This window comes from Macaca thibetana, chromosome 2 (assembly GCF_024542745.1).
Source record: "Macaca thibetana thibetana isolate TM-01 chromosome 2, ASM2454274v1, whole genome shotgun sequence".
Classification (NCBI taxonomy): domain Eukaryota; kingdom Metazoa; phylum Chordata; class Mammalia; order Primates; family Cercopithecidae; genus Macaca; species Macaca thibetana.
In genome coordinates this window covers 134,189,099-134,215,563 of record NC_065579.1, presented here as the reverse complement: position 1 = coordinate 134,215,563, position 26,465 = coordinate 134,189,099, and the positions used below count along the sequence as shown (strand labels likewise).

The 26,465-nt window shown below is 41.5% G+C and overlaps 1 protein-coding gene across 10 annotated transcripts in view; it reads right to left on the bottom strand.

Moving 5' to 3' along the window:
- ITPR1 (inositol 1,4,5-trisphosphate receptor type 1) overlaps window positions 1-26,465 on the bottom strand; it is a 354,798-nt gene that overhangs the window by 174,007 nt on the left and 154,326 nt on the right. For 6 of the 10 annotated variants that reach the window (XM_050778574.1, XM_050778575.1, XM_050778582.1 and 3 more), the window contains exons 11-22: window positions 22,152-22,247; window positions 20,464-20,508; window positions 16,047-16,201; window positions 13,246-13,345; window positions 12,079-12,239; window positions 11,115-11,256; window positions 9,000-9,158; window positions 6,738-6,910; window positions 4,272-4,391; window positions 3,143-3,340; window positions 686-937; window positions 66-207 (exon numbers count right to left, since the gene is read on the bottom strand). In XM_050778574.1, coding sequence (XP_050634531.1) covers window positions 66-207; window positions 686-937; window positions 3,143-3,340; window positions 4,272-4,391; window positions 6,738-6,910; window positions 9,000-9,158; window positions 11,115-11,256; window positions 12,079-12,239; window positions 13,246-13,345; window positions 16,047-16,201; window positions 20,464-20,508; window positions 22,152-22,247 — 1,743 coding nt within the window. The remainder of the gene's footprint in view (window positions 1-65; window positions 208-685; window positions 938-3,142; window positions 3,341-4,271; window positions 4,392-6,737; window positions 6,911-8,999; window positions 9,159-11,114; window positions 11,257-12,078; window positions 12,240-13,245; window positions 13,346-16,046; window positions 16,202-20,463; window positions 20,509-22,151; window positions 22,248-26,465) is intronic. The other 4 variants (XM_050778579.1, XM_050778580.1, XM_050778581.1 and 1 more) reach the window with 1 other exon arrangement.

Here is a 26,465-nt window from a genome sequence, read left to right as displayed (position 1 = left end):
GCCCCATAGAAAAATGACCACTGAGAGGCAGATAATACACACAGATCATTTCATTTGTGAGTTACCTCAAACGTAAGCTTATTTTTCTCCTTATCAGAGAAAGGGAACCTCTGACAAACCACATCTCTTAAATATTCCTCCACAAACTCCATGGTCTGAGCAAATCTCTCCTTAATTTCATCTTTGGAAGCTCCACTACTATCATAGCTGAAAAGAAAGGAGAAAGAAAGGAAACAAAATTTCAAGTTATTCCCAGAGAGGTCTTCCTGGGTCACTCAGCTTCAAAAGTCAACATCCGCTAACCCTTGGTGTCCCTTGACCCTACTTTATTTTTTCCCTCCTTAGCACATATCACCAACTATATGTTTGAGTCGTTTATCTTGCCTATTGTGTCTTCCACCAACTAGCATAGAGACTGCTTTCTAGCTTGTTCACTGATATATTTCTTGAGTGTGGCACAGAGTACACACTTAAATATTTGTAGAAGAGGAGATAAATGATATAAAAAACATGATCATGCCATCTTTTACATTCTTGAGGAAAAAAATATTTGCCATCCATTTAATTTTATTTTAAGCTAAAAAAACAACACTTCATCTTTCTTCTAAGATTTAATGAGACTATATGGGGCTATCTACTGCCGCACAGAACAACGTCAAGTGAGGTTTTCAGGGGCCAGGCTCACTCGTCAATGGCAATCTCCGAGGGAATCTCTGACCAGAGGCGGGCATATTTCACGGGGGTGACTTGTTCCTGGGGATCTCGGTCCACATGCATGTGAAGCATGAGGCGGCAGAAGGATGCCCTGAGGTCATAGGGCAGGTTCTCGTCAGACATGCAGCGGAGAATGAGATCGACATCCAGCTGGCCTGAGATTTCATTGATGGCCAGGTATTGGCGGTCCAGACACATCCTGGCAAAGAGGTTCAGCTGATATCTAGAGGAAAGAACAAGGGCACACAGCTCACGCTCCAGAAATCATTCAGGATGAATGCAGGGTTGCCTGGGCAGCCCTGACTTTCATGGGAGTGACATTTGGCCAACTAAACTCATACATCAACACCCCTAAATTGCTCTTGTACACCAGGATTTTGGCTTTGGTACCAAGCAGATCAAAGAACTGTTCAAGCTGTGCAATAGAGTGTGGGTTGACAGCCAACAGGAACACGTGTCTATCCAGCTGTGTTGGAGCAATTCTGTGACGACCTTATTCCATTAGGTCCTTGTTTACTTTGTAAAATAAATGGGGAATGCTAAGGCCTAAGATGGTTGTCTATTTCTATCCCTTCAGCTGTGTTTCATACAGTAAAGACCATGTAGGAAATGTTAAAGATATCACACATATTAAGCCTACTTAGAAATTTTATAACATTTTAAAGATCTTACATCATGTAAGTCACTCTAATTCCTACACATGTAAAAAAACCTTTCATGTACAAAAGCAGGAGACTCCTCACTTTTCATCTTCATCCAATTGCAAGTGAATGTTGTTAACTGGAACTTGATCAATTAAGGGACTCTTTCTCATTCACTTGGGAGAAGATTCATCAAACATTGAAAGAGTAAACATGCTTGAAATGTGAAATAACAAGAAAGCCATAGGCTTTCAAACTAACAAATATTGCCTTCTAACTTAAAAACCCTATGTATTTCTAATAATCATGATTTGAAGACATCCTCAGCCTCATTAGATATCAGGGAAATGCAAGTATAGACATGACTCTATTTCACACTTATAAAATTACCAAAAATTAAAAAGCATCATGATATTCAAGGTTAACAAAGATATGAAGAAACAAAGGTTGTCATCTACAACTGGTGGGCGTGTACATTGAAACATCCAATTTAGAATTGCTTAGTAAAGCTTAAAATATGAATATCCTCCAAGCCCACCTCCCAGTGTGGAAAGGAAACTCGTACATATGCTCAGAAAAATTTGAATGAAGATGTTTTCTGACATGAAGAACTGTGGCATGTGACCAAATATCAAACAGCGATGAAAATGTGATAAATCAATAAAACAGAATATCATCCAGCAGTCCAAATTAAAGAAATAGATCAACCTCTATTAACACAGATATGCTTCAGTACCCATACTGAATAAAAAAGGCAAGTTGTAGAATGATATTTGGAGTACAGTACCATTTATATAAAATTTTAAGTAGAGATAAAATACTACATATGATTTATAGATGCATACAAATGTAGCACACAGAGAATGTGGATAGGATGCACACATCACACATGAATGAAAGAGAACAGAATACAGGAGGCAAGAATAGCCATTTTATCTGCAAAGTTTTATTTATTTTATTAAAAACTAATAAAAGCCTTGCTTTATCTTCCCTTTCCCTTTCTTTTAAAAGTATTTATTGGTTCACTTCCCTTCTTTCTTCCCCTTCCCTTCCCTTCAGGTGGCAGGGCTAGCAGGTCTTAGAGCTGGAGCCAAGCAGACACTGGGGACTGAGGAGGTGGCCAGCAGAGGTGAGACAGGTACACACAGGGGAACGGGCAGACAGGGAAACATACAGGGAATCACGGCAGCTGGAACGAGTCATGAAATGGAAAAAATGAAGGCTAGAATAAACCCCATGGTGTTGGAATGGAATTGGAAGTATTAGTGTAAGCACATGATTTTTATTATATATTTGTGTAGTTATAGAAATAGATATGTGGATGGGTATGTAGATATATGTATATACATACATACATCTTCTGGCTCTGTCTATAAACATTTGGTGAGATTGGCACTATCACCTTTATTTTGCAGATAAAGAAATTAGAGCATAAAATCAAACTTGGCCAGTGTCAAAAAGCTGGTAAGTGGAGAGGTCAGGATTTCACCCCACAGCCTGCCCCTTACGTACCTACCACCATATCTACAGGCCATGCTGCTTAAGGATAAATTGTCACCAGGGACTGATGTGAGCACTCATCCTTCTTGGGACCCAGCCACATCCAGATGTCAATTGACTGAAATCTTATACTCTAAACTCCTAAAATACACATCTGGCTTTTTTCAAGACAATCTCACAAGATGACACCTTGCGATTCCTTGAAGTAATCAACAAACGAGCAACAAATTCCTAAGTGCCACTGTTTTGGGGCAACCCAATCTGAGCCCCACATGTGTCCCACGCACCTGTAGTAGCTGAGAACGTCTCGGTCCTCCTTCTGCCCTTCTTTAGCGTCCTGCGCCAACTCCCTCACACTCTTGCTACGAATCTCTTTGTTGCTGTCCCTCCAAAACAGCCACACCTCTTCCTCGTCTTCTCCTGCCTCCAGAGCATTCTCTCCAGTGGAAGAAACGCCTTCAAACTCAAAACGAGAAAGAACCAACCTGGAAAACAAGAAGAAGGAAAAACTCTATTTTTTAAAATACTTTGATATCTAGCTTCACTTTCAGCATAAAGACACACGGAAAGCCACTTTTTGTTTTGTATTTCACCCAAGGGCAGAGCCGCAGAGAGCCTGACATTAACATCTTCTTATACCGTAACCCAGTGGTTCTTGACTGTGGTGCTGCTGCTCCCAGTGGACATTAGGCAATGTCTCTGGACAGGTTTTTGGTTGTCACAACTGAAATGGAGAGGTGCTACTGGCATCTAAGTGGGTAGGGGCCAGGGATGCTGCTAAACATTTTACAGTGCCTAGAACAGAGCCACAACAAAGGATTACCCAGCCCGAAATATGAAAATACCTAAACTGAAAAACCCTGCAGTAGCCCAAGCCCAAAACTGAGTTATACATGAGAATCAATGCAGTATCACTAGCTCAGGACATAATTTAGTAATTTTTTTTAAATGTTGCCCATATTACTGGCACTATAGTTCTCAGGAAAACTGTTCCTTTGCCAAAAATGAATTACTACTGTTAAGAAAAATTCTTCAGACCAATAAACACATTCTGAAGAGTAATAACTTAAAACTCCTCCCAACATTGACTTAATCTTAACACTGAATATTAATTATGTCATTTGAAATTTTAGATTGACGGTCACACAGAGAGTTTTAAACTCTTAAAATGTAACTGTGTAAATTGCTCCCCAGTGAGTTTACATGACTTTTAAACTTGTATGCAAAGTAAGTGACACCACTATGCAGAGAATTCAGTAATTCTCCTAATCAAGACTTTTCCAATAGGAAGATCAAATGCCAGCCATGCTGACTTTAGATCAACTCAAAAAACGATAGGGCTAGGTTTTATTCCTCATGAGCGCCAACACGGAATGAACCACATGTTTTCCATCTAAACCCCGGCTCCCCACTCACTTGGTCTCAATCAGGATGTCAGCATTGGTGGGATTCAGTACAGCTTTACATATTAGCTCCTGGGTCACTGGAATCGATTTGTTCATGGAGACACAGAGGTCGGAGAGGTAATCTAAGAATCTAAACGGAAACAGAAACAAAACATTTTCCATAGTTAGAGCAGAGGTTAGGCTCCTGGAGCCCAACCCTTCCTTAAGTGCACACGTCCAATGTATCTTTACCAAGACATGTCAGCAGCATTCTAGGTCTCGATGCCAGTGTTTATGGCACCACCAGAAACCCACATGCTAGAAAGAAGGAAGAGGAAGCAAGAAGGAGAGACAGTAGTGGCTGTGGTCAAGGAAGAGGTGATGAGGCAAAGGTGAGAAGAAGGAACAAGACAAGAAAGAAGCTCACATAAGGAAGGTGTGGTGGAGATACAGGGGAACCACAGTGGTGAGAGGCAATGCCCCGATGTTTGGCTACCCGTGTTGGAAGCCCGGTTAGGATCTTATTAGTGGAGTTCTGCTATGGAGCGTTAATTTGGGGAAATTACTAATTTCACTGTGCTTTAGTTGAGGCTCATCTATAGAAAAGGATAATGTGTCACTTCTGAGGGCTGTCCTGAGGACTAAATGAGATGATTAACGGGAGTGCTTCCATTGCTCACTAGCTGGCCCGTGAGCAGGCTCCAGAAAACGCGGGTTATTTTCATGGGTGTGGTAGGTGTTTTTACAGCAACTGTGTCTGCGCTCCATTGTAATCATTTGTGACACCCACACTGTAAATTGCTTCCTGCTTCAACTGAAAATGTGGGTCTTAATTAGAAGGACAAGAGAAGGGGAAAGAAATGGGGACAGGGTGTACGAAAGAGGAGTAGATCTGTGTGAATGAGATACAATCAATAGAATTCACTAATCTATAATAAAAACGCTCAACCAACAACTGAACTTGCAAGACTTACTGATTATATTGAGGGAGGGGAGTGTTTAACTGATAAGCAAGGGGTGCTAAAAAGTGAATGAGGCCAAGTGCGGTGGCTCCCGCCTGTAATCCCAGCACTTTGGGAGGCCAAGGTGGGCAGATCACAAGGTCAGGAGTTTGAGACCAGCCTGGCCAATATGGTAAAACCCCATCTCTACTAAAAACACAAAAATTTAGGCCGGGCGCAGTGGCTCAAGCCTGTAATCCCAGCACTTTGGGAGGCCAAGATGGACGGATCACAAGGTCAGGAGATGGAGACCATCCTGGCTAACACGCACAGTGAAACTCCGTCTCTACTAAAAAATACAAAATAACTAGCCGGGCAAGGTGGCAGGCGCCTGTAGTCCCAGCTACTCGGGAGGCTGAGGCAGGAGAACGGCGTAAACCCGGGAGGCGGAGCTTGCAGTGAGCCGAGATCCGGCCACTGCACTCCAGCCTGGGAGACAGAGCGAGACTCCGTCTCAAAAAAAAAAAAACACAAAAATTTGCTGGGCGTGCTGGCAAGTGCCTATAGTCCCAGCTACTCGGGAGCGTGAGGCAGAAGAATTGCCTGGACCCAGGAGGTGGAGGTTGCAGTGAGCTGAGATCTCGCCACTGCACTCCAGCCTGGGCGACAGAGTGAGACTCCATTTCAAAAAAAAAAAAAGTGAATGAAAAGAGTGAGATCCAGTCATTTGCAACAACGTGGATGGAACTGGAGGTCATTATGTTAAGTGAAATAAGCCAAGCACAGAAAGACAAACATTGCATCTTCTCCCTGATTTGTGGGATCTAAAAATCAAAACAATTGAACTCATGGACAGAGAGAGTAGAAGGATGGTTACCAAAGGCTGGGAAGGATAGTGGGAGGGCAGCGGGGAGGTGGGGATGGTTAGAGGGTACAAAAAAAAATAGAAAGAACGAATAAGACCTACTGTTTGACAGTAAATGGGGTAATTACGGTCAATAATTTAATTGTACATTTTAAAATAACTAAAAGAATAGAATTGGATTCTTTGTAACACAAAAAATAAGTGTTGGAGTGGATGGATCCCCCATTCTCTAGGATGTGATTATTTCACATTGCACGCCTCCATGAAAACATCTCATGTACCCCATGAATATATATACCCACTAGGCACCCATTAAAATTAACAATTAAGAACATTTTTTAAAAAGTGAATGAGTGGCCAATAACTGTCATTTACTCTGCATCTACTAAGTGCCATGCATGTCACATGCATTTAGTCTAATTTTCATAACTACCCATTTAGCAGATGAGGAAATTAAAGCTCAGGAAAAACCCACGCTCATCCAGGTGGTACATATTGGAGCTAGGAATGCACCCCCCGGGTCTCATTTTAACACCATGTTCTTGCCACTACTCATCAAAGAGCCTCACCGGACCTAACTAATCAAAACTTGTCACTAGCAGCACAAGAAAACGTAGTAAAAAGCACCAGCTAAGTCCCTGCATCTCAAAGGCGCAGACACCATCCTGCATTGGCCCCACTCCCGCCTCACCTGGGCTCCCTGTTCTTTCGCACCAGGCTGACAAATGTGTCAATCTCTGCCGCGGTAATGTGTTTTTCCAGGAGTTTCCGATTATTGTGGAGCAGGGCAGTGATAGTGTCTTCGGCCAACACATCATAGCCAATCTGCTTCTGCATGAAGCCAAACTGCTTGGCTATATACTCCTTTATAGGGAGAGAAAAGAGACGTCAGCAGGAAGGATAAATGACAATATGGTTAAGTGTAGAATAAAGAAAGCAGCAACGTTTCCTGATGAGAACTACTGCTCCTAAGAGAAATTACAGAAGTGAGGGTCTTTCTACAACTTTCTGTCCTAGGGCAACAGCTGCAAACTCCTTCACATCCTTTATTTTACTAAGCCTGCCACACGAATGTAATTAAGCAAAATAGCCTGTATTTACATGGGGATATTTTATTAAGTGCACAGTATAAAGTTTAATCTAGTGATTTATGTTTCAAAAAGGTCCAAAGCTGGTTTTCACCTCTAAATGTATTCCTAATTCAAGAGGACTTAACTGTGCCCCCATTGACCTGCACTGCTAAATAAACACAGATAAAGCCTACCTGGATATCTGAAACAATGTTACCCTGTTTCATTTCCTTTATTTGTGGTAAAAATACTTTTTTAAAGTCAATGAGTGCATAAGAAGTTCAGGAATACCTAAGAAAATCCATCGTATGCATGGAACTCATGAATACATCTCTGGTTTCTCTCTTTTGGGATCAGATATCACGTTCCATAGAAATATTTGTGAACTGAAGGAAATCTCTTACAAATACGTGTTTGTTTCTATTCAAAGATGCTTCCCTGGCCAAGAGAGACTGCTTGCTCAAAAATTCAAGTGGCCCTTGAAACTTGCTTTAATTTTTTTCCCATTAATTCCTAAATCCCGGAAACTATTTAGGATTAACATAATGAAAACAGGCCATGTTTTTCAGCCTGTACTCTATAAGGAGGCATTGTTTAGGAACTCATCATCTGCCAGCCGGCAAAGGATCCATAAACAACTAAGCAAAGATGTCTAATCCAGCAGTTCCAAGAGGGACTAGTTTGTTTCCTCATGTACAAGCAAAGTATCTTGACACACCCCACAGACCCAGATGTATCCTCATCTGAAGATGGGAGAGAGGAACAGAATAAAATCTCTCTGGCTATTGGATTATAGTATCAACGCACTGAAGGTGAATTTAAAGCAATCACAGCTTGCCACACTTCAAAAAAAGCACTATTCAAGATCAACACTATCTTTATGATGACACGACAAAAACCCTTAACTACAAAGAAAAAAGTCTAAAAGTCCAGGTAGAGTGGCAGTCAAAACCTTAAAAACAAAAGCCTTTTGCACCAAAAGGCAGGGATAGTTCACATAAAGTGGTAAGAGTCAAGGTTATAATAAGCATCATTTTGTATGCCTATGGTACTCCATGTGGCACAAATTTTCTAAACCTCAGCACTACTGACATTTTAGGCAGGATAATTCTTTGTTGTGGGGGGATGTCCTTGGCACTGCTGGGTATTTGAGAGCATCCCTGGCCTCCCCTCACCAGATGCCAGTAGCACCAAGAAGTTGTAAAACTCAAAAGGGTCTCCAGACGTTGCCAAATATTCTTTGGGGGACAAAACTGCTACCCCCAATTAAGAACCAATGATGTAGCAATACAGTTCTCAGCTTTCCTTAGAATCTGAAGGTTGTTTGGAGCCCACAAAGAGGTTAGAACATTTATTTCATAGGAGACTATACATTGTGTGTGTGTATATAAATACACACATACTATGTATAATATGTAAAATATAACTATGTATAAGATATATCTATAAACAATGAATTATAATGTCATAAAACATGAACCAGAAACAAAATAAAGATCATGTTTCTAGAAAGAGATGGAGGATTTTAAAGGTGGCAGGAAGAAAAGACTCCACTATATCTTTAATATAAACATAATGGCATCATCTCACCCCTAAGCCCTAAGGGAATATGCCATTAAAAATTCTATAAATGTAAAACCAACTCCAAAACCAGAAATCTCATAGAAAGCTGTCTGCAGAAGAGAATTCTCCAGTATGTTTCTTAACGATTCGGTAATAATATTATTCCTGGGCTTGTGTTTCCTTCCCAAGAGCAAGCTTAACACTGAACTATTCTCTATCCATTCTATAAATAGATATGTGACACTAAAAACTCATGAGGAAAGTACATAAACTTCAGGGAGGAAACTGACGACCACATCCCATCAATGTTTAATCCAAACCTGGTTCTTCCTGTAGTCTTGCTGCGAGTGTCTCAGCACCCTGTAGCAGAGCCGGCAGATGTGTCTGAAAGGAGCGTGCCGCTGGTCCCCGAGCTCTTCCAGCCGAAGCATTGGGCCATCACCGCAGTCTGTGAATGGGGCTTGTAACAACTTGAAGATCTGTTTGTGAAAATGAAGAGCAAAAATGGCAATCACTTAGGGCTTCAAAGCTAACTCTCTGTTTGGAAGTAACGCAAGCTCAAGGGTGGCTGGATTGCATCGGAAAGTTTCTCTATCCAAAGACATCCATAACCTGAACACTGCATTCGGCCCATCAGCTGAGATGGGGAACTCAATGAATTAAGTCTACCTGGACTTCACTGGTCCTCATATACCTAACAGCACAGTGTTTAGAGCGAAGTGTTTAAGAACACAGACAATGGAATCAGCAGATTCTAGGTGGAAACACATACCTTTATTACTTCCTAGCAGTACACATCACAAAGTAAACCCCCATTTCCTTACCAGCAAAATGGAAATAATAATGCCTGCATCACAAAGGTGTGGTAAGGATGAAAGTGGATGATAATTTTAAGTTGCACTAGTGCCCAGCACAAGTAATCAATGAAGGCTCCTGCCATGAGTCAGTTATTTTTTGCCTCTCAGGAATTACTACTATACAAATGAGCATGGGCATCAAGCCAGAGGTCTAATTTGAGAATCATCACATGAAACAACAGCTGGACATTTACTCTTGAACTGGAAATTCTTGTTGAAACATGATGGATTGTTAATAAATTCTGTCTATCGTAGACCAACATGAAAAAAATAATCTCAAATCCCATGTTCCATGGGGAACAGTGGGACTTGTAATGGTTTCTCTTTTAGCTTTGGTGGCCAGGAATTCCCATGGCAAGCTTGTGGGCTAACCTCTAGTTGGGTTATAGAACGACATGGTATGCATCTCTGTGCATTTAATCTACTCTGGATTTGTCACTTTACTGCCTGTAATTTGTCTTTATACCAGTTTATTTACATTTACATCCAACAATATCATCTATGTATTTCCTGTCAACCACTACTCATTCTTTATGGAAAGATTTTGTGGTGACTTATAGGGCCCTCTGTAAGAGCCTATATAGGCCTTCTGAGTGTATAGAATATGCCATATCTCCGAAATGTATGAAATAACCTTAAGGTCACATTGCACTTTATATTATTTTTGAGGAAAATAAAGTTGTCAACTGAATGTTTCTTGAGGTTCCTAACAGGTAAACTCTCACATGATTGACATCCCACAAGTATGGTAAAAATCAATTGAACTGAACTATCAAGCCATGAACAGACACTGAAGAACCTTAGATGCATATCACCAAGTGAAATTTGCCCATCTGAAAAGGGTACATACTGTATGATTCCAACCATGTCACATTCTGTAAAGGGAAAACAAAGGAGGCAGTAAAAACACTCATGGCTGTGAAGGGTTAGCAGGAAGGACAGATGAATAGGAGGAGCACAGATGATTTCGGGGCAGTGAAGCTATTCTGTATGATATTATAATGGTGCCTAAATGGCATCATACATTTAGCAAAACCCATAGAAAATAAAATGCCAAGAGTGAACCCTAATATAAACTATGGACTTCAGGTGATAATGATGCATCAATGTTGATTCATCAAATTGTCACAAATGTCTCACTGTGATGTAGGATGTCGATAGTGGGGGACGCCAAGTATGTTGGGGAAAAGGAGATATGGGAATTCTCTGGACTTTGTGCACAATCTTGCTGAGAACCTAAAAGTGCTCTAGAAAATAGTCTATTGAAAAATCAATTCATCAAGCCTTTGAGGTATCACCAATATCCCTTTGAGGGAATCACCAATATCCCTCAATGATCCCATTGATTTCTCTTTTTCTTTTCTTTTTTTTTTTTTTGAGACAGATTCTCTCTCTGTCACCCAGGCTGGAGTGCAGTGGTGTGATCTCGGCTCACTGTAACCTCCATCTCCTGGGCTCAAGTGGATCCTCCTGCCTCAGCTTCCCAAAGTGCTGGGATTACAGGCATGAGCTACCGCTCCTGGCCATCCCATTGATTTCTCATAAAGCCAAATCCCCAGTATGCCACATCTCACCAACCTGCTTGAGAATATTCTGTTCTCTCATCAGTTTCTGCCGTTCTCTGTTGGGCTTGGAGAAGACAACTTCAAGAACATCTTGACCAGAATTAGTTCCACCAGTGACAAAGTAAACCAAGTCTTCCAGCAGCTTGGTTACAGACCTTAGGAGGAAAGAAGCTATTAGAGACAGATGTGCTCAGTGTTCAGCAGGCTGGAAGCTTTGCCTTGGAAGCCTTCTGGACTAATGAGCCAGTTAAACAGGGGCAGACCCACTCTTTCCAATTTCTTTGAAACTGATAACCAAGGCCAAGTACCACAGAGAGTGAAAGACACAAAAAGAATCATTATCCACAAAAGGATGATCATCTTTATGAAATATCAGACACAAAATTTTATCTCAGAGTAAACTCATTCCCTGACATTTAGTAATGTGGTTCTAGAGACCAATTAGAGACAGAAAGACAGAGACAGGTCTTCATCACTTCATTATTATTATTATTATTTTTGAGATAGAGTCTCACTTTGTCACCCAGGCTGAAGTGTAGTGCTATGATCTTGGCTCGCTATAACCTCCACTTCCTGGGTTCAAGCAATTCTTCTGCCTCAGCTTCCGAGGAGCTGGGATTACAGGCACCCACCACCATGCCTGGCTAATTTTTGTATTTTTAGTAGAGACAGGGTTTCATCATGTTAGCCAGGCTGGTCTTGAACTCCTGACCTCAAGTAATCCACCCACCTCAGCCTCCCAAAGTGCTGGGATTACAGGTGTGAGCCACTGCGCCTGATCTTCATAACTTTAGAGAGTCAAAAAATGAATGTAAAAGTACTATTTCTTAAAAGTTACAAATTGAAGCCACCCATAAATGCCAAGGCCTGCTACCCCGTGTTCAGCTGACCAGAGTCACCATTCTCTCCCTCCACCGTGGATGTCAGAAATTCTCAGTGGGGGAGGACGGCTGTGCTGAGCACATGGGAGTGCTCACCTCCTTTCATTCTGGGTGATGGTGCCCTTCTCCAGCTTCCCAGCAATCGAGCCCAGCACCTTGCTGGCATCATTGGCAAAGTCCAGGTCCCGAACTTCAGCAGGAGAAACGGGAACTATGGCAAATGCTTCCTTATCCTCCTTCACAGGAGAGGTGCCAATCTGAAATTCAAGGTGGTCCTTGTGAAATAATCTCTTAGATGGGAAGGGTAAGACTTTAATCAAACACTACATTTACAAGACATTGGCTGATCCCAAGATATTGGAGCTATCTTGCAGTTAAAATGACACAGGAAAAAAATCTGGAAGGATGTACTCCAAATGGTTAACAGATGTTATCTCCGGAAATTGGTATTATGGGGACCAGTGAGGCAGAAAAGGGGCACTACTATCATTTTTAACTTCATTTGTTACAGGGAGCATGTCAGATTCTCATATTTAAAGAAGATGTTTGTAAATACATAGAGAAAAAGCAAATATGGAAAATGGTAATTAATGACTCTAAGTGAGGAGCATTATAAGGATAGACACTGCACCATTATTTCAACTTTTCTATAAATCTAAAAATGTTCAGTAAAGAAGTAAAAAATTCCAATAACCTTCCCCAATGCCACAACAAAATAAAAGTTATATGAGAGCGTCCTTCCATTTTTTAAAAGAAAAGCCCCATGTATATGTATTTATACTCTATGAGCCGGGAGACAGGGGAAAGGAGAAGTAGGGAGAGAAAGTAAAGGGGCTGAGAGAACATTCATGAAATAAAAGTGTATATTGAAATACAGAGAGGAATAAATAATAGAGATTGGGGAATCAGAATCAACTAGAGAATCAACTAGATACTTGATGTACCTCATGATACAAGAAAACATTCCCCAGCCCAAATTATCCGTTAGTCATGAAATGTGGTTGAAATCCAGATAATTGCTCAACCATTAGGGCAGAAGCCACGGAATAAAATTAAAAAGTTCTAGTTATTTCAAAAGCCCTAGGTTTGCTCCACTCAGGTCTCTTGGAGAGTATTCTTTCGTCACATTCAAGTTCGGCCATGACCACACTCTCGCCAAAGCAACAAAACTCCACAGCTCCATACTCCCTAATGTGTCCTCAAAGAAGCCCTTTCATTCGGAAACACAAGACCAAAAAGAGACAGGCAAGTCCCAGGACTTACTTTTAGCATCACGGGCTTTTCTTCTTCCTTGTCAATAGGAATATTTGTGCTGTGAACCCAGGTATTAGTACATAGGTGTCTGAGCCGAACATAAGAGTTCCTAACAGCAAAAAAAGGAGGGTTTTAGGAAAATAAATATTGAGGTTTACTCTATAGCCCCTAGTCTAGAATATAATCTATCAAAATATAAATAGGAAAGTAGTTTCCCACTGCATACACTGGGCAATACACACAAAGGGACAAATGGTTCCGGTCCAAGCCACATTCTGATGCATTTACAATAGAAAAGCATTCATAATGACTCCAAAATTACTGTTATGTGCTATACTTCTAAATATAAGATCATACTCCACGAATGAGTGTCTCAGCATAAACAGAGCGTGAGACAGCAAGAGGAAGTACTTACGGGGTATATATTAGTGCTTATAACAAGAAATAATAATACAGCAATGATTGAAATTTTCATATGGATCAGTGAAACAATAAACTATATCATAAAATTTCTGGAAAAAAATGAGTATTTACTAATCTTGCAGTAGGGAAAGCCCTTTGAATCATGTGACAAAATGTAAGATTCCTAAATTTTAAAAGTAAAAGATGAATAACTCTCATGACATAGTTTAAATTTTATATCATCTATATAGAAAAAAAAAAGAACCATCATAAATCAAGTTGAAAAAATATCACCAGAGCCTGGGAAAATAAAAGAGTAGCGCATTGCATTAAAAGGTTATTACTCTACACACAAAGGGCTGTTACAAATCGATAAGAAAAATATGAATATTGGAAGTGACAATGGGAGAAGGACACAAAGTGGTAATTTAATAATGAAATACAAACGACCAAGAAGCATGGAAGCATAGATTCAACCTCCTTAGTATATGAGTTACACAGGGTAAAACAGTATCATTTTATTGTATCATATTCCAAAGATCTTAAAGACTGATAAAACCCAGCATCAATAAGACCTTAGGGAAGTAAGTCCTATGTATTGTTGGTGAGAGTGTAATCAAGTAAAACTCTGAAAAGAAGTCTAGAACCTTGTAGAACACATAAAATATATCTATCCTTTCATCTACCAGTCCTATTTTCAGGTATTTTTCCTTCAGTGGTGATAGTACAGGTACAAATGAGGCAAACAGATGTTCAACAAAGCATCATGTATAATAATAAAAACTGTAAACAATCTGATATTTCAATAAGGGACTTGTTAATAGAATACAATTCTATTATATTCTATTGTTACAATGTAATATTAACATATTACATATTAATAATTATATTAATATATTGTATTAATACAGTATAACAGAACAGTCCAAATATGAACCAGTTAATACAATATTAACTAGTTGATACTATAGTTATTTAAAGATGATTACAATTGACTACATCAGTTCTGTTTTTTTTTTTTTCTTTGGAGACAGGGTCTTACTCTGTTGCCCAAGCTGGAGTGCAGTGGCACAATTTGGGCTCACTGCAACCTCTGCCTCCAGGTTTAGGTGATACTCCCACCTCAGCCTTCCAAGTAGCTGGGACTACAGGTGTGTGCCATCATGCCTGGCTAATGTTTTGCATTTTTTGTAGAGTCGGGGTTTCATCATATTATCTAGCTGGTCTCAAACACCTGGACTCAATCAAGTGCTCTACCTGCTTTGGTCTCCCAAAGTGCTGGGATTACAGGTGTGAGCCACTGTGCCAGGCCTGATTACAACAATTATTTTAAACGACAATTGATATTCATTTGTTTGGAGATATGTATAAAACATAGTATTCAGTTAAAAAATGTTTAAAATAGCTTATGATCCCATCTATAATAAATGATACAGTCATCTCTGTCTGACCAGAGACTTGTCTAAAACTACATAAACCAAAATGTTACCAGTAGCTACCTCTGAATGGTTGAAACACAACTAATACTTCACAAGGGGCCATACGTGTAATCCATAAACAACACTGACATTTCCATTAACCAACATCGTATTGAAGAGTCAGAATTGCCCAGACAACCCTATCTGTCTTAAACATTTAAGATTTTGGGTTCTGCTATGGGACCACTGACTTATGATATGTTGCTTAAACTCTCTGAGCCTCAGTTTCTTCATCTACAAGAAAGACTGACAGCATTACCTATCTCTCACTGGATTTTTTGAGAAAGATTAAATTATTTAACACAAGTGGAGTAGTTAGTTTGTGCCTAGCATGCAGTCAGCGCTCAATAAGTATCATCCATTATTATTAATATTGTTGATTCTGTTAAGAGTAAGCTTTTCCCCCCATTTATAGTCTAGTTATTTCCCCTCAAAAAATGCATTCTTAAGCAACAAAACTAAAAGTTAAATTTTAAAAAATAACAAGATTTCTGATCTAACGTCTCAATACTTGTTAATAAAATTACTATGCACACAGTGAACTTTAGGTATTTTATCTTCTAGAATCTTTCTTTTCAATGGTTTATTCTATTTCCATTCAATTTCCTAGTTTCCTCTACTCCTTTCCTTTTTCCCCAAACCAAAGGCTCTCCCAAGGTTTGGGGAAGGAGGAAGGGAGTAGAGGGAACTAGGAAAATTGAGCTACTTGGGCTTAAGGTTTGGCTTGTTTACCTAAATATAGCACTTCTCATTCAACTACTGAGAACTTACCAGTGGTGAGTCATTAAAAAAATTAGTTGCCATACCTTTCATCAAATCCTTTATAAAAATCTAAAAGAAAAGGCAGTAACGATTTGGATCCCAAGAAACCTGGTCAGGCCACCCATACAAGACCTGATTCTTTGGGGATAAGCAATTTTAAAATCATACCTTGGGACAAGGCTGTCGCCTCCACGGAGAGTGGTGGGGTCTAACTCAAAAATGGAGGAGATGTCATTGCCTTCGGGCACAGAGACCAGGGAGTACACCATCTTTTCTTGGGCATTCCGCAACCTACTTCGAGAGGCATCCTGATCAGGGTCTACCTGAGGAGGTAAAGTCATCAAATCAAGAACTGTGCATGCCAAACCCTTCACTCTCTACAATTATTCCACAATCCACAGGAACGGAGAAGAAAGGATCGTAAACGTCAGCAGTTGGCAGCAAAAGGACCACAGTTACAGAGCAGTCCTAAAAGATGACAACTGGCCATGCAGCCAAGGATATTTACACTCTACCTCTTTGTGTTGCAATAAAAATGTTCTGGCTGGGCGTAGTGGCTCACGCCTGTAATGCCAGCACTTGGGGAGGCCAAGGCAGGTGGATCATGAGGTCAGGAGTTCAAGACCAGCCTGGCCAAGATAATGAAACCCCATCTCTACTAAAGATACAAAAAATTAGCCCAGGCTGGGTGCAGTGGCTCAAGCCTATAATCCCAGCACTTTGGGAGGCCAAGGCAGAAGGATCACCTCAGTTCAGGAGTTCAAGACCAGCCTGACCAACATGGTGAAACCCCATCTATACTAAAAATGCAAAAATTAGTTGGGCGTGGTGGCAGGCACCTATAATCCCAGCTACTTGGGAAGTTGAAACAGAAGAACCGCTTGAACTCGGGCAGCAGAGGTTGCAGTGAGCTGAGATCGCACCACTGCACTCCAGCCTAGATGACAAAGTGAGACTGTCTTTAAAAAAAAAAAAAAATAAGTTTCAACAATGTGGAGTTACACTAATAGATGACCATGGAAGGAGTGCTCTAGCTGATTTAAAAAAAGAAAAAAACTCGACACAGGTACACCCATCCGCAGGAGCTCAGGGAGAGGGCATTTTCAGGAAACTCATCCTGCAGATTTGATTATCGGTAGCTGTATTCATCTACAGTGACAATTGTCTACTGACAATATGATACAGTGACTTCCCAGGAGAAAAACTAAAACAAAATAAACCTGAATCCAAGTGTTCGTAAGCAGCAACCCCAATGCAGCCAAAAGAAATATTTGAGAAGTCAGCGTAGCCCTGAAAAAGATGTCCATCATTAATTGAGAGGGCTGCTGATGACAGGTCTGGGAAGACGGGCCTCTGCTGCGACATCAGGGATTTGCCTGGGACCGAAGAAAATCTCTGACAGCGAAGGCTGAGGAACGATGATGAAAACTTTCCCGAGAAACTAGAAAGGCACATTCGAGGCTCGAAAGCCCATCTGCCTACAGAGATTCAAGGAGGGGGCTTAGACATGGAGCCTGCTCAGAAGGGCTTGGCCAGCTCGCTCTCAGCCCGGCAACTGTACATTGGGTGATTTTCCATGTCTAACATCCTTGCAGGATGACATCATCCACCTGCATCTACTGAGGAAGCACATTTTCTTTGTCACTACAGCCTGCTTTTCTTAGGCTGAAGCTCTGCCTCCTTTCCAGACAGGGAGGAAGAAGACTTCACCAGAAAGACAAAGGAATCAAAAAACGGAAATCAAATCAAAGGCAAAGGAGAGAGAATCTAACTTCACGGGGCCTGAAATGCAGGAGCGCAGGGCGATAGCCTGTCAGTTCAGCCGCGACTCCCAACCTCTATGTGTGTTTTTTTAAAAAAGGTTCTTTTAATACCCAAAACCTGTATCTCTTCTGTCTCACGCTTTCTCCTCTAATCACTCGTCCCTTTACTTGAACAAATCCCAGACCCTTTATTCTATCTACGCTAAAGGAAGAATCACCTGGAGAGCGACAGAACACTTCTAAAACCTCAGTTTAGGAGCAAGAACTTTGAGTAACATTTGTTCTCTCCTAACCACCTGGCAAAGCACTCCACATGCCACTTTCAAAATAAACTCTGACCTGGTTATGGTTTGAGACACAGAGCTCAGCTACAGGCTGGCAGTTAAGTTTCAGAGACCTGTGGGAGTCAAGAGGAAAATCACAATTGCATTACGTCCACTGTGTCTGGAAACGCGACTGAGAGGCAGCGTCCTGACATCCTTTCAGTGTGCAGTCGGCGCCTGCCACCTAGTGGGAAGAAAGGCACATGTGCAAAAGCCTGGCAGAGGAGCAGGAGCCTCTGGTGGTCCTTTTTCTCCCTCTGGCGCCAGGCAGCAAATGTCTTCAGGGTCCTGAATTTAGAAGGACGAGCACCACAAAGCCAAGTGAGGTCCCAGGCAAAAACCACAGGCACCGAAGCTGTTCTTAGGGAAACCAACCAACGACCAGCATATAGAATGAGGCGCCTCCTCTCCCAAACTCAAACAACTCAAGGTTTTCCACCAAAGTTTCCAAACCAAGAAGAGTATGAGGGGGGTGGGGTCCTCCTAGTACTAACACCTTGCCACAGAGGCAGATCTGTGCTGTTGGCCGTGTGGGTGTAGGGTAAGATCCCCTCTCCACACACCCCTCCTCCACACGCAGCCCATCCCCAATCAACATCGAAGTAGCCAGAGTGATGCAGTCTAGATCTGCACCCAAGGCTGCTGGCACATCCGCCTCTCTGATACCAAGAAGCACAAAAACGTCAAAAGACCACTGAACTCTGAGGGAGCCTCAGATGCAGGATGAGTCAGGACCACTCTCAATGGCTGCTTCCTCCTCCGTACCAGGAAGATCCTGAAACCCGCCCTAACTCCTTTTATACGCTGCTGTGCAGCCCAGACAACCTGGTGGATGCAAAGGCACTAAAAATGCTAACGATCTTGGAGAAGCTGAAAAATGCCACTTGTACAGATGAAGGAATTGAGGCTCAGAGAGAGAAAGTAACTTGTCCAAGGTCACACAGCTCATAAATGGTACATCTGGTATTTAAACTGTGCTCTTCCTCCTGCACAGTAAATGCCAGTCTTCCCTCCCATACCAGGCCAGGAGAGCAGCCCTCTACCCGTCAGAGCACAAAGTTCACTTGGACATCAGCGCTCACTGAAAGGAGCTGCAGCTTGCCTAATCTCAGAGGTAAGACTTCCTCTGTGTCACCACAGACAGCAGCATGGAGACCACCGGATGTCGGCCACACAGAGGCAGCTCCTTCTCTGGAAATAAAGAAGGTGCAAGGACAAGAACCGTCCTCTGAAACACGATGTCCCTGCCAGTCTAAGTGTTCAAACAGTAACTACATGAACATGGTGCAGAGAAGTTTTGCCACAGAGTTCCTCATGCACTGACAGAGAGTTAAACTAGGTCAGGGTTTTCCAAGTCGTATTAACTGTGGAAGCAAAGCTTTCAAAATGGACTCTAGAAATAGGGGTGACCAGGATGAAAAGAAGGAAGGTGAGCCTCGGGTACCCCAGTAGGGAGCAAAAAGGGGAGGAGAGGCTCCCCAGCAAGGCCACAAACCCACAGCAGGAAGGTCTCAGCTAGAGTGTCTTTCAAAGCCAACATTTCACCGACACATAACTAGAAGGATAACCATGACAGCAGAATTCACAACTCTTTCCAAGGACAATTACAATTTGAATTCCCTTCACCCAGTTCCCTTCATTAATGTGCCTTAAGAAAATCCCTCTATTTTTTTTTTTTCAAAATCTTGCCAAAGAAAGAAAGAAATACCCTCAATATCACCTTCCAGACCCACTGAGATCATCATGAGACACACGTCAAATCCAGGAGCAACTGTTTTTCCTTAATCCTAGACCAGAATCAAGCACTCCACAAGAAAACTGTCTTACTTACACCCATCATTTCCATGTAACACAACCACTGCCTTCTTCAACCCATAAATGTGGACACCTGAAGTCCAAAGTGTCTACATATCAGCATTATTTGGCAATAAGGTCTCCAGAGAAAGATACATTTTGCACTTAAAATTCTAAACCATATTATACACTAAAGCCTATTTCTGACCTTGCAGAAATCAAGGACTGATTAGCTGAGTATCTAATCACACGCCAGGTGCACCACGCCTCATGCGTTACCGCCATAGCCTCAGTAACACTATCCACCTCACATACTTATTCCCTGAAAAAGCTGTGTGAGTCATAGATTAAGGTCAATACCAGTAAGACAGTTGGTTTTAAAAGTCCATCTTCTATATGGGGCATCACTCTCTCCAACCCTAGGAGTCTTCCAAGTGATACCATGAACTTCTCCAACTTAGAAATGGAGACTCTGTTACTACACACAGAAATACCATCATGAACAACAGTTCCTGGACTAATCAAGACACAAAGGACTACGGTCCCTCTCAAGGGAAGCACAGAACATGATCGTGTTTTAAGGGCGCCTAAGGTTTCTCCTTCCCCAGCACTCAGTGACCGCAGTGACAGTTTCTTAAATGGAGCTTCAGATCATTTGGCCGCACCCTACCAGATGAAGACAAGAAAGCTCTTGTCCATACTTACTGAGGGCTGAAACTCCAGGCATTCTTCCTCAAAGTCAGGGTCTACCTGATGAAAAAGAATCATTAGGAAATTAAAACATCCATTGCTTTCTTAAGGACTGGGCCCCACTTGCAGGAGACTTCAAAGCCTGCAAACATCCTTGAGCAGCTAAGAACTTGTCCATTCCCTCTGTTCACAAAACCAGCATGCCACAACAATGACACAGGTCACACGGGTACAGCACACATGGAACATCTACCAGTCACCAAGAGATGGCTCTCAAGTATAGACAGAGGAAGACAATGAATTCACTGGCAAAGCAATAGTTAAAAGCCTGAGATGGATAAAAGATCAATACACAGTCACTGATAATCCTACTTATTTTTAGTTAAAAATAAAAAATTTAGGCCTCCAGCAAGAGCTACATTAGCCTCAAAACATAGCAGATAATGTCACCACCGCTGGTCTTCAGGAAACCACATAGATCATCTCTCACAGCTGATTAGCTGGGCCTGTAATTCCCTATGGCTTTATCTTAAGTTTGAACTTAGACTTTTTGATCTTCAGTTCTTACATATATCAAAATCACCACTTCATGTATTAGGCACCGTAGGGGGCTGAGCACACTTAGAGCCAGCCTTCCTCGGGTTAGGCACAGGAGCAGTGCTGACACCCACCATCACCTTGGAAATCTCTCAGCGGTCTCATGGGTGGTCCCAGATAACAGTAGGGGTCTTTTGATGCATGACTAGAATCTGATAGAAATATGCATCGTACATCTCCCAGCAGATTGGAGTAAAACTCAACATCTGTCACACAGTAGGATGGCTCCTTCATGTGATACAAAAATTAAAAGGTAAATTCCTCCTGTCCTTCAGCACTGAGTCTTTCGTCTCCTCAAAAACTCTTCACAGACTTTTTTTTTTTTTGAGACACAGTCTTGTTCTGTTACCCAAGCTGGAGTGCAGTGGTGCGATCTCGGGTCACTGCAACCTCCATCTCCGAAGTTCAAGCGATTCTCCCACTTCAGCCTCCCAAGTAGCTGGGACTACAGCTGTGCACCACCACACCTGGCTAATTTTTGTAGAGACGGGGTTTCACCATTTTGGCCACGCTGATATTGAACTCCTCAGCCTCCCAAAGTGTTGGGATTATAGGTGTGAGCCACTGTGCCTGGCCCCTTCACAGACACTTAAGGTAAAGTTAATTTCTGTGATGTTTTGACATTCCTACAAGTAAAAGACAAGCCACTGTCTATTCCACTAATGCTGTTTTTCTTTATAAGATTATTGTAAGTAATTATAAGATTATCCACTTCTTTATATGTCTTAGTGCTTCTGGTTCTACATACCATGTTTCCGCTGCAGCCTCAGTCGCTCATGCTAGGTGTGGGGCTGGTAGACAAGACGTGGGAAGGGTAGCATATAAGAGCAAAACGGAAGATAATACTGAAAACCTAGATTGGCATTATCTTCTAACTTACTTTCTCCCCACATCTTGATCAGCACCCCTGTCACCTACTAAAATGTGGTAATCATTTTTGACTCTTCTAGGGAAATGAGGCAGAAAGAAACAGAAAAACAGAAGGAAAAGCAAAGTGACTGAGTGCATTTCCCTAAGCCTTTTACTACACGATGGCTACAGCGGAATGAGAAAAGGTGATGAGATGCGTCAGCCTTGAAAGAGAAAACCACAGGGCTGCTGCTTACCTCTGCTGCCAAGTAATGCCCCGTGGCCAGGTGCTTGAAGCGGAAAAGGCTGTTCCAATACCCTGCTCCGCCCCGACACGGGTCATGCTGGACCACCTGCAAGAATGATCAACAGGAGTCAATGAAAAGTCTACCTACACTAGGAAGACATTAAATTGCAGGCATCACAAGTCATAGTTCAGGAGTGGTATTTATAAGCTAGAAAAAAAAAATCAGCATTTTCAACAAACCCATTGCCAGCGTCACACGTAACATCCAAACTCGAAAGTAAGCAATGTCTCTCCAAAGAAGGCATCGAGTCTCCTAGTTAACATACAATGGTTGGAATAAAAACTTCAATGGTTTTCGGGTTATTTGCCTTAGCCATAATGAAGTAGCAGATTCTGAAATGTTTCTACGAAAAGCACAGCCAATAAAAAGGGCTTTCATGGAGAACTGTTAAAGCCATCCGCACATGTACTTATGCATGCAGGCCTCTGCTCTGAAATGTGAAACTCAGTGCCTGGGCCAATGCATCAGAAAAATAAATGTCACATCAGCTTCTGGCCATGACAGAGTTAACCAGCACTGGTAGTTGGTGCCATAAACAATCAGACACTGCAGAGAATAGATGAAATTGCCATAGACAACTAGAAAACTGGATAAAATATCCCAAACAACTGTGTTCACACATTGGACAACTGGTGGTGCACAATGGTGATCTCTGAGAATAGGGAAACAAACGAGGCCAACTCGGCTATTGCTCTGATTTTCTACCCAGGGGTCCTCTCTGGATGGCAGCATGAGGAGGAAGAATCCCAGCTGAGGGCACTAAGCTCATGGAGTTAAGGAGACAGATCAAAGTTGAGGGAGACTGAGGCAGCTAGAATTTGTGGGGATGGAGTACTAATGCATACAGAACTACACACAGAAAAAGCTCTGGAACTCTGCATAGGAGCCTCCCTTGAGTTTTTGGCTGAACATCAGACTGCATATGCATAAGGCAAGACCCTACGAAGCCAAATGAAGAAAAACAAGGAGTCTGAACGCTGAACTTTCCCAGAGCTCACCCAGGGCTGGGAGGAGTCCTGATTCCGAAAAGCCAAAGCAGAGAGATCACGTGGAACACCCTGCACATTAGTACACACATCAAAGGGGTCCCATCTTGGAAGGGGAGCTAAACTAGCCCCAAAATTAACTCTACACAACACCTGGCTGAATAAAGCTTGAAAATAAGCCTTCAAAGGAGCAAAGGGATCCTACAGGTCACTTTAGTGTATAACAGAAGAAAATTCAGTACTCTTTAAAGGAACAACAGACTCCACATACTCAACAAACTTGTATTACAATGCTCAGTAAATAAAGGACTAGACAAAGAATCAGAAAAATGTGAACCATGAACTCAGGACCTGTCAGACAGTATCAAATGACCCAGCACGTCTGTGGGGGTTGGTCAGGCAGCAGGGTAAACACACAGACACAGACAGACACAAACATACACACACACACACACACACACACACACACACACACAAAGGCATATCATAATCAGATTAACATAAACCAGAAATAAAAAAGAAAAATCTTTACAGCAGCCGAGGTAGGGGGAGGATGCAAGGCAGAGACATTATATACAAGGAACACATTTTTTTACCCATCAAATAATCACAAACAATGCAAGCCAAAAGACAATGGATCAAAATCTTTAAAGAAAGTAAAAAACTGTCTACCTAGAATTCTATACACAAAAAAAGTCCTCCAAAATGAAGACCACATGGAGAAAATGGGACTCTGACACACTGCTGGTGAGAATATAAAATGGTGCAGCCATTCACTGTGGAAGGCAGTCTGGCAGTTCCTCAAAAGGTCAAAAATAGAATTACTACGTGACCCAGAATTCCACTCCCAAGAGCCTTGAAAACATACATCCACATAAAAAGTTGTATATCAATGTTCATAGCAGTGTTATGGAGGAGCCAAAATGTGAAAACAATCCAAATGCTATTAAATGATAAATGGGTAAATAAAATATGGCACATCTATACAATGGAATATTATTTGGCAATAAAAAGAAATGAAGTACTGATACATGTGGCACTATGAATACACTTTGAATATGTTATCTGGTGTAGTCTCAATGTGTGTGTCCTCTCATCATTCATAGGTTGAAACCTACCCCCTAAGGTTATAGTATTAGAAGATCGTTTACATTATACTTCACCTTTGGGAGGTGATCAGGTCATGAGGCCGAGCCTTTATGAATAAAAACAGTGCTCTTATACAACAGACCCCAGAAAGTCCCCTCTCTTTCTGCAGTGTGAGGACAAAGCAGATGAACCAGGAAGAGTGCCCTCACCGGACACTGAATCTGCCAGTGCCTTGATCTTAGATTCCCAGCCTCCAGAACTATAAGAAATACATTTCTGATATTTATAAGCAACCCAGTTTATGATATTTTATAATAGCAGCCCGAATTGGACTAAGACATCATCCTAGGTGAAAGAAGTCAGATATGAAGGACCACATATGGTAGGATTCTGTTTATATGAAACATTCAGCACTGGCAAATCTATAGAGATAGGAAGTAGATTAGCTACCAAGGGCAGGAGAATGGGGGATATTTAAGGGGAAATAGGGAGTGACTGCTAATGAGCATAATATTTATTTGGGGATGATGAATAAGCTACAGACATATAATGTAAACCCTGGCTCATTACTACAAATATACAATACACGATGTTGTCTTCTCTCTTTTATTTTGAGGGGCACTTGACTTGCCAGAAGTCATTTTAAAAAATGAGAGAAAAAAATATTCAATGTCTCCCTAAGCAATTCAGGAGAACAAGGTGAAAAATTGCTTATAAAATGGTATCAACCATGCAAAAATATCCTGTTCATAGAAAAACAGCTCAATAGAAGTAGGCACATTAAATTAGTAAAACAACACTTCACTTCTGCCCTTGTTTTCTTGATTTTCTATATTTCCTTAGTTTGCATTATTACTTTAAATTAACTCTGAAAGATGAGAAAGTCTCCATTTTTTTTTTGTACCAATATCCAAATCACACATGAGAAGTGGTTTTGAGAGACTGTTCTGAATGTAAAAAACTCTGTGGTTGGGACCATGGGGGCATCAATCTTCAATGATAAAGTTCAAGACCAAATTCTGGCTCTCAAGCAGTTTTGTTTTTTGCAGGTTTTTCTTTGGCAAACAAAAAGTTTTATTTCAGAAACTGAGTTCACCATTTATAAATACACCAAAACATAGTCAATGCAAATTTAGATTAAGCATATGTACAATATTTTAACAAAACAACTTTTCTTTTCTGAGACAGGGTCTCGCTCTGTCACCCAGGCTGGAGAGCAGTGGTGCAATCTTGGCTCACTGCAACCTCCGCCTCCCAGATTCAAGTGATTCTTGTGCTTCTGCCTCCCAAGTAGCTGCGATTATAGACGTGTGTCATCACGCCTGGCTAATTTTCATATTTTTAGTAGAGACAGGGTTTCGTCATGTTGACCAGGCTGGCCTTGAATTCCTGACCGTCAGTGAACCTCCCACTTTGGCCTCCCAAAGTGCTGGGATTACAGGCATGCGCCACCACACCTGGCCAAAACAACTTTTCTAAAAGGTCATAGGCAAATGAGTGATCTATCTCACCTAGAGTATTTAAATAGTTTAAAATGAGAAAATGAGCCTTTTTTTAGATGTTAAAGCAAAAACTCTGAAGACATAATTGTTAAAAGAATCTGACAACTGATATTTCATTCTGATGTCTCTCAAGGAGTTTATAATCTAGTAGGATTGACAGGTCCCTGTGTAGACACATACAGTAACTAAAGGGCAAATGCAGGTAGAGAAGAGGAAGAAAGGGGAAAATGGATAGAGGGTGGGAATTAACAAAAACTTTATATAGATTCCTTTTTATCATAACTGTGGAAACTTTTCTATACAATGCCCAAGATGAAGCTGATTTTTTTTCTTTTTTTTTGAGATGGAGTTTCGCTCTTGTTGACCAGGCTGGAGTGCAATGATGCAATCTTAGCTCACTGCAACCTCCGCCTCCCAGATTCAAGTGATTCTCCTGCCTCAGCCTCACAAGTAGCTGGGATTACAGGCATGCACCATCATGCTCGTCTAATTTGGTATTTTTTAGTAGAGACAGGGTTTCTCTATGTTGGTCAGGCTAGTGTCGAACTCCCGACCTCAGGTGATCAACCTGCCTCAGCCTCCCAAAGTGCTGGGATTACAGGCCTGGGCCACCATGTCCGGCTGAACTTGATTCTTACAATATCCATGTTAAAAGAGTGGTAAGACAATTTTTTAAATGGGCAAAA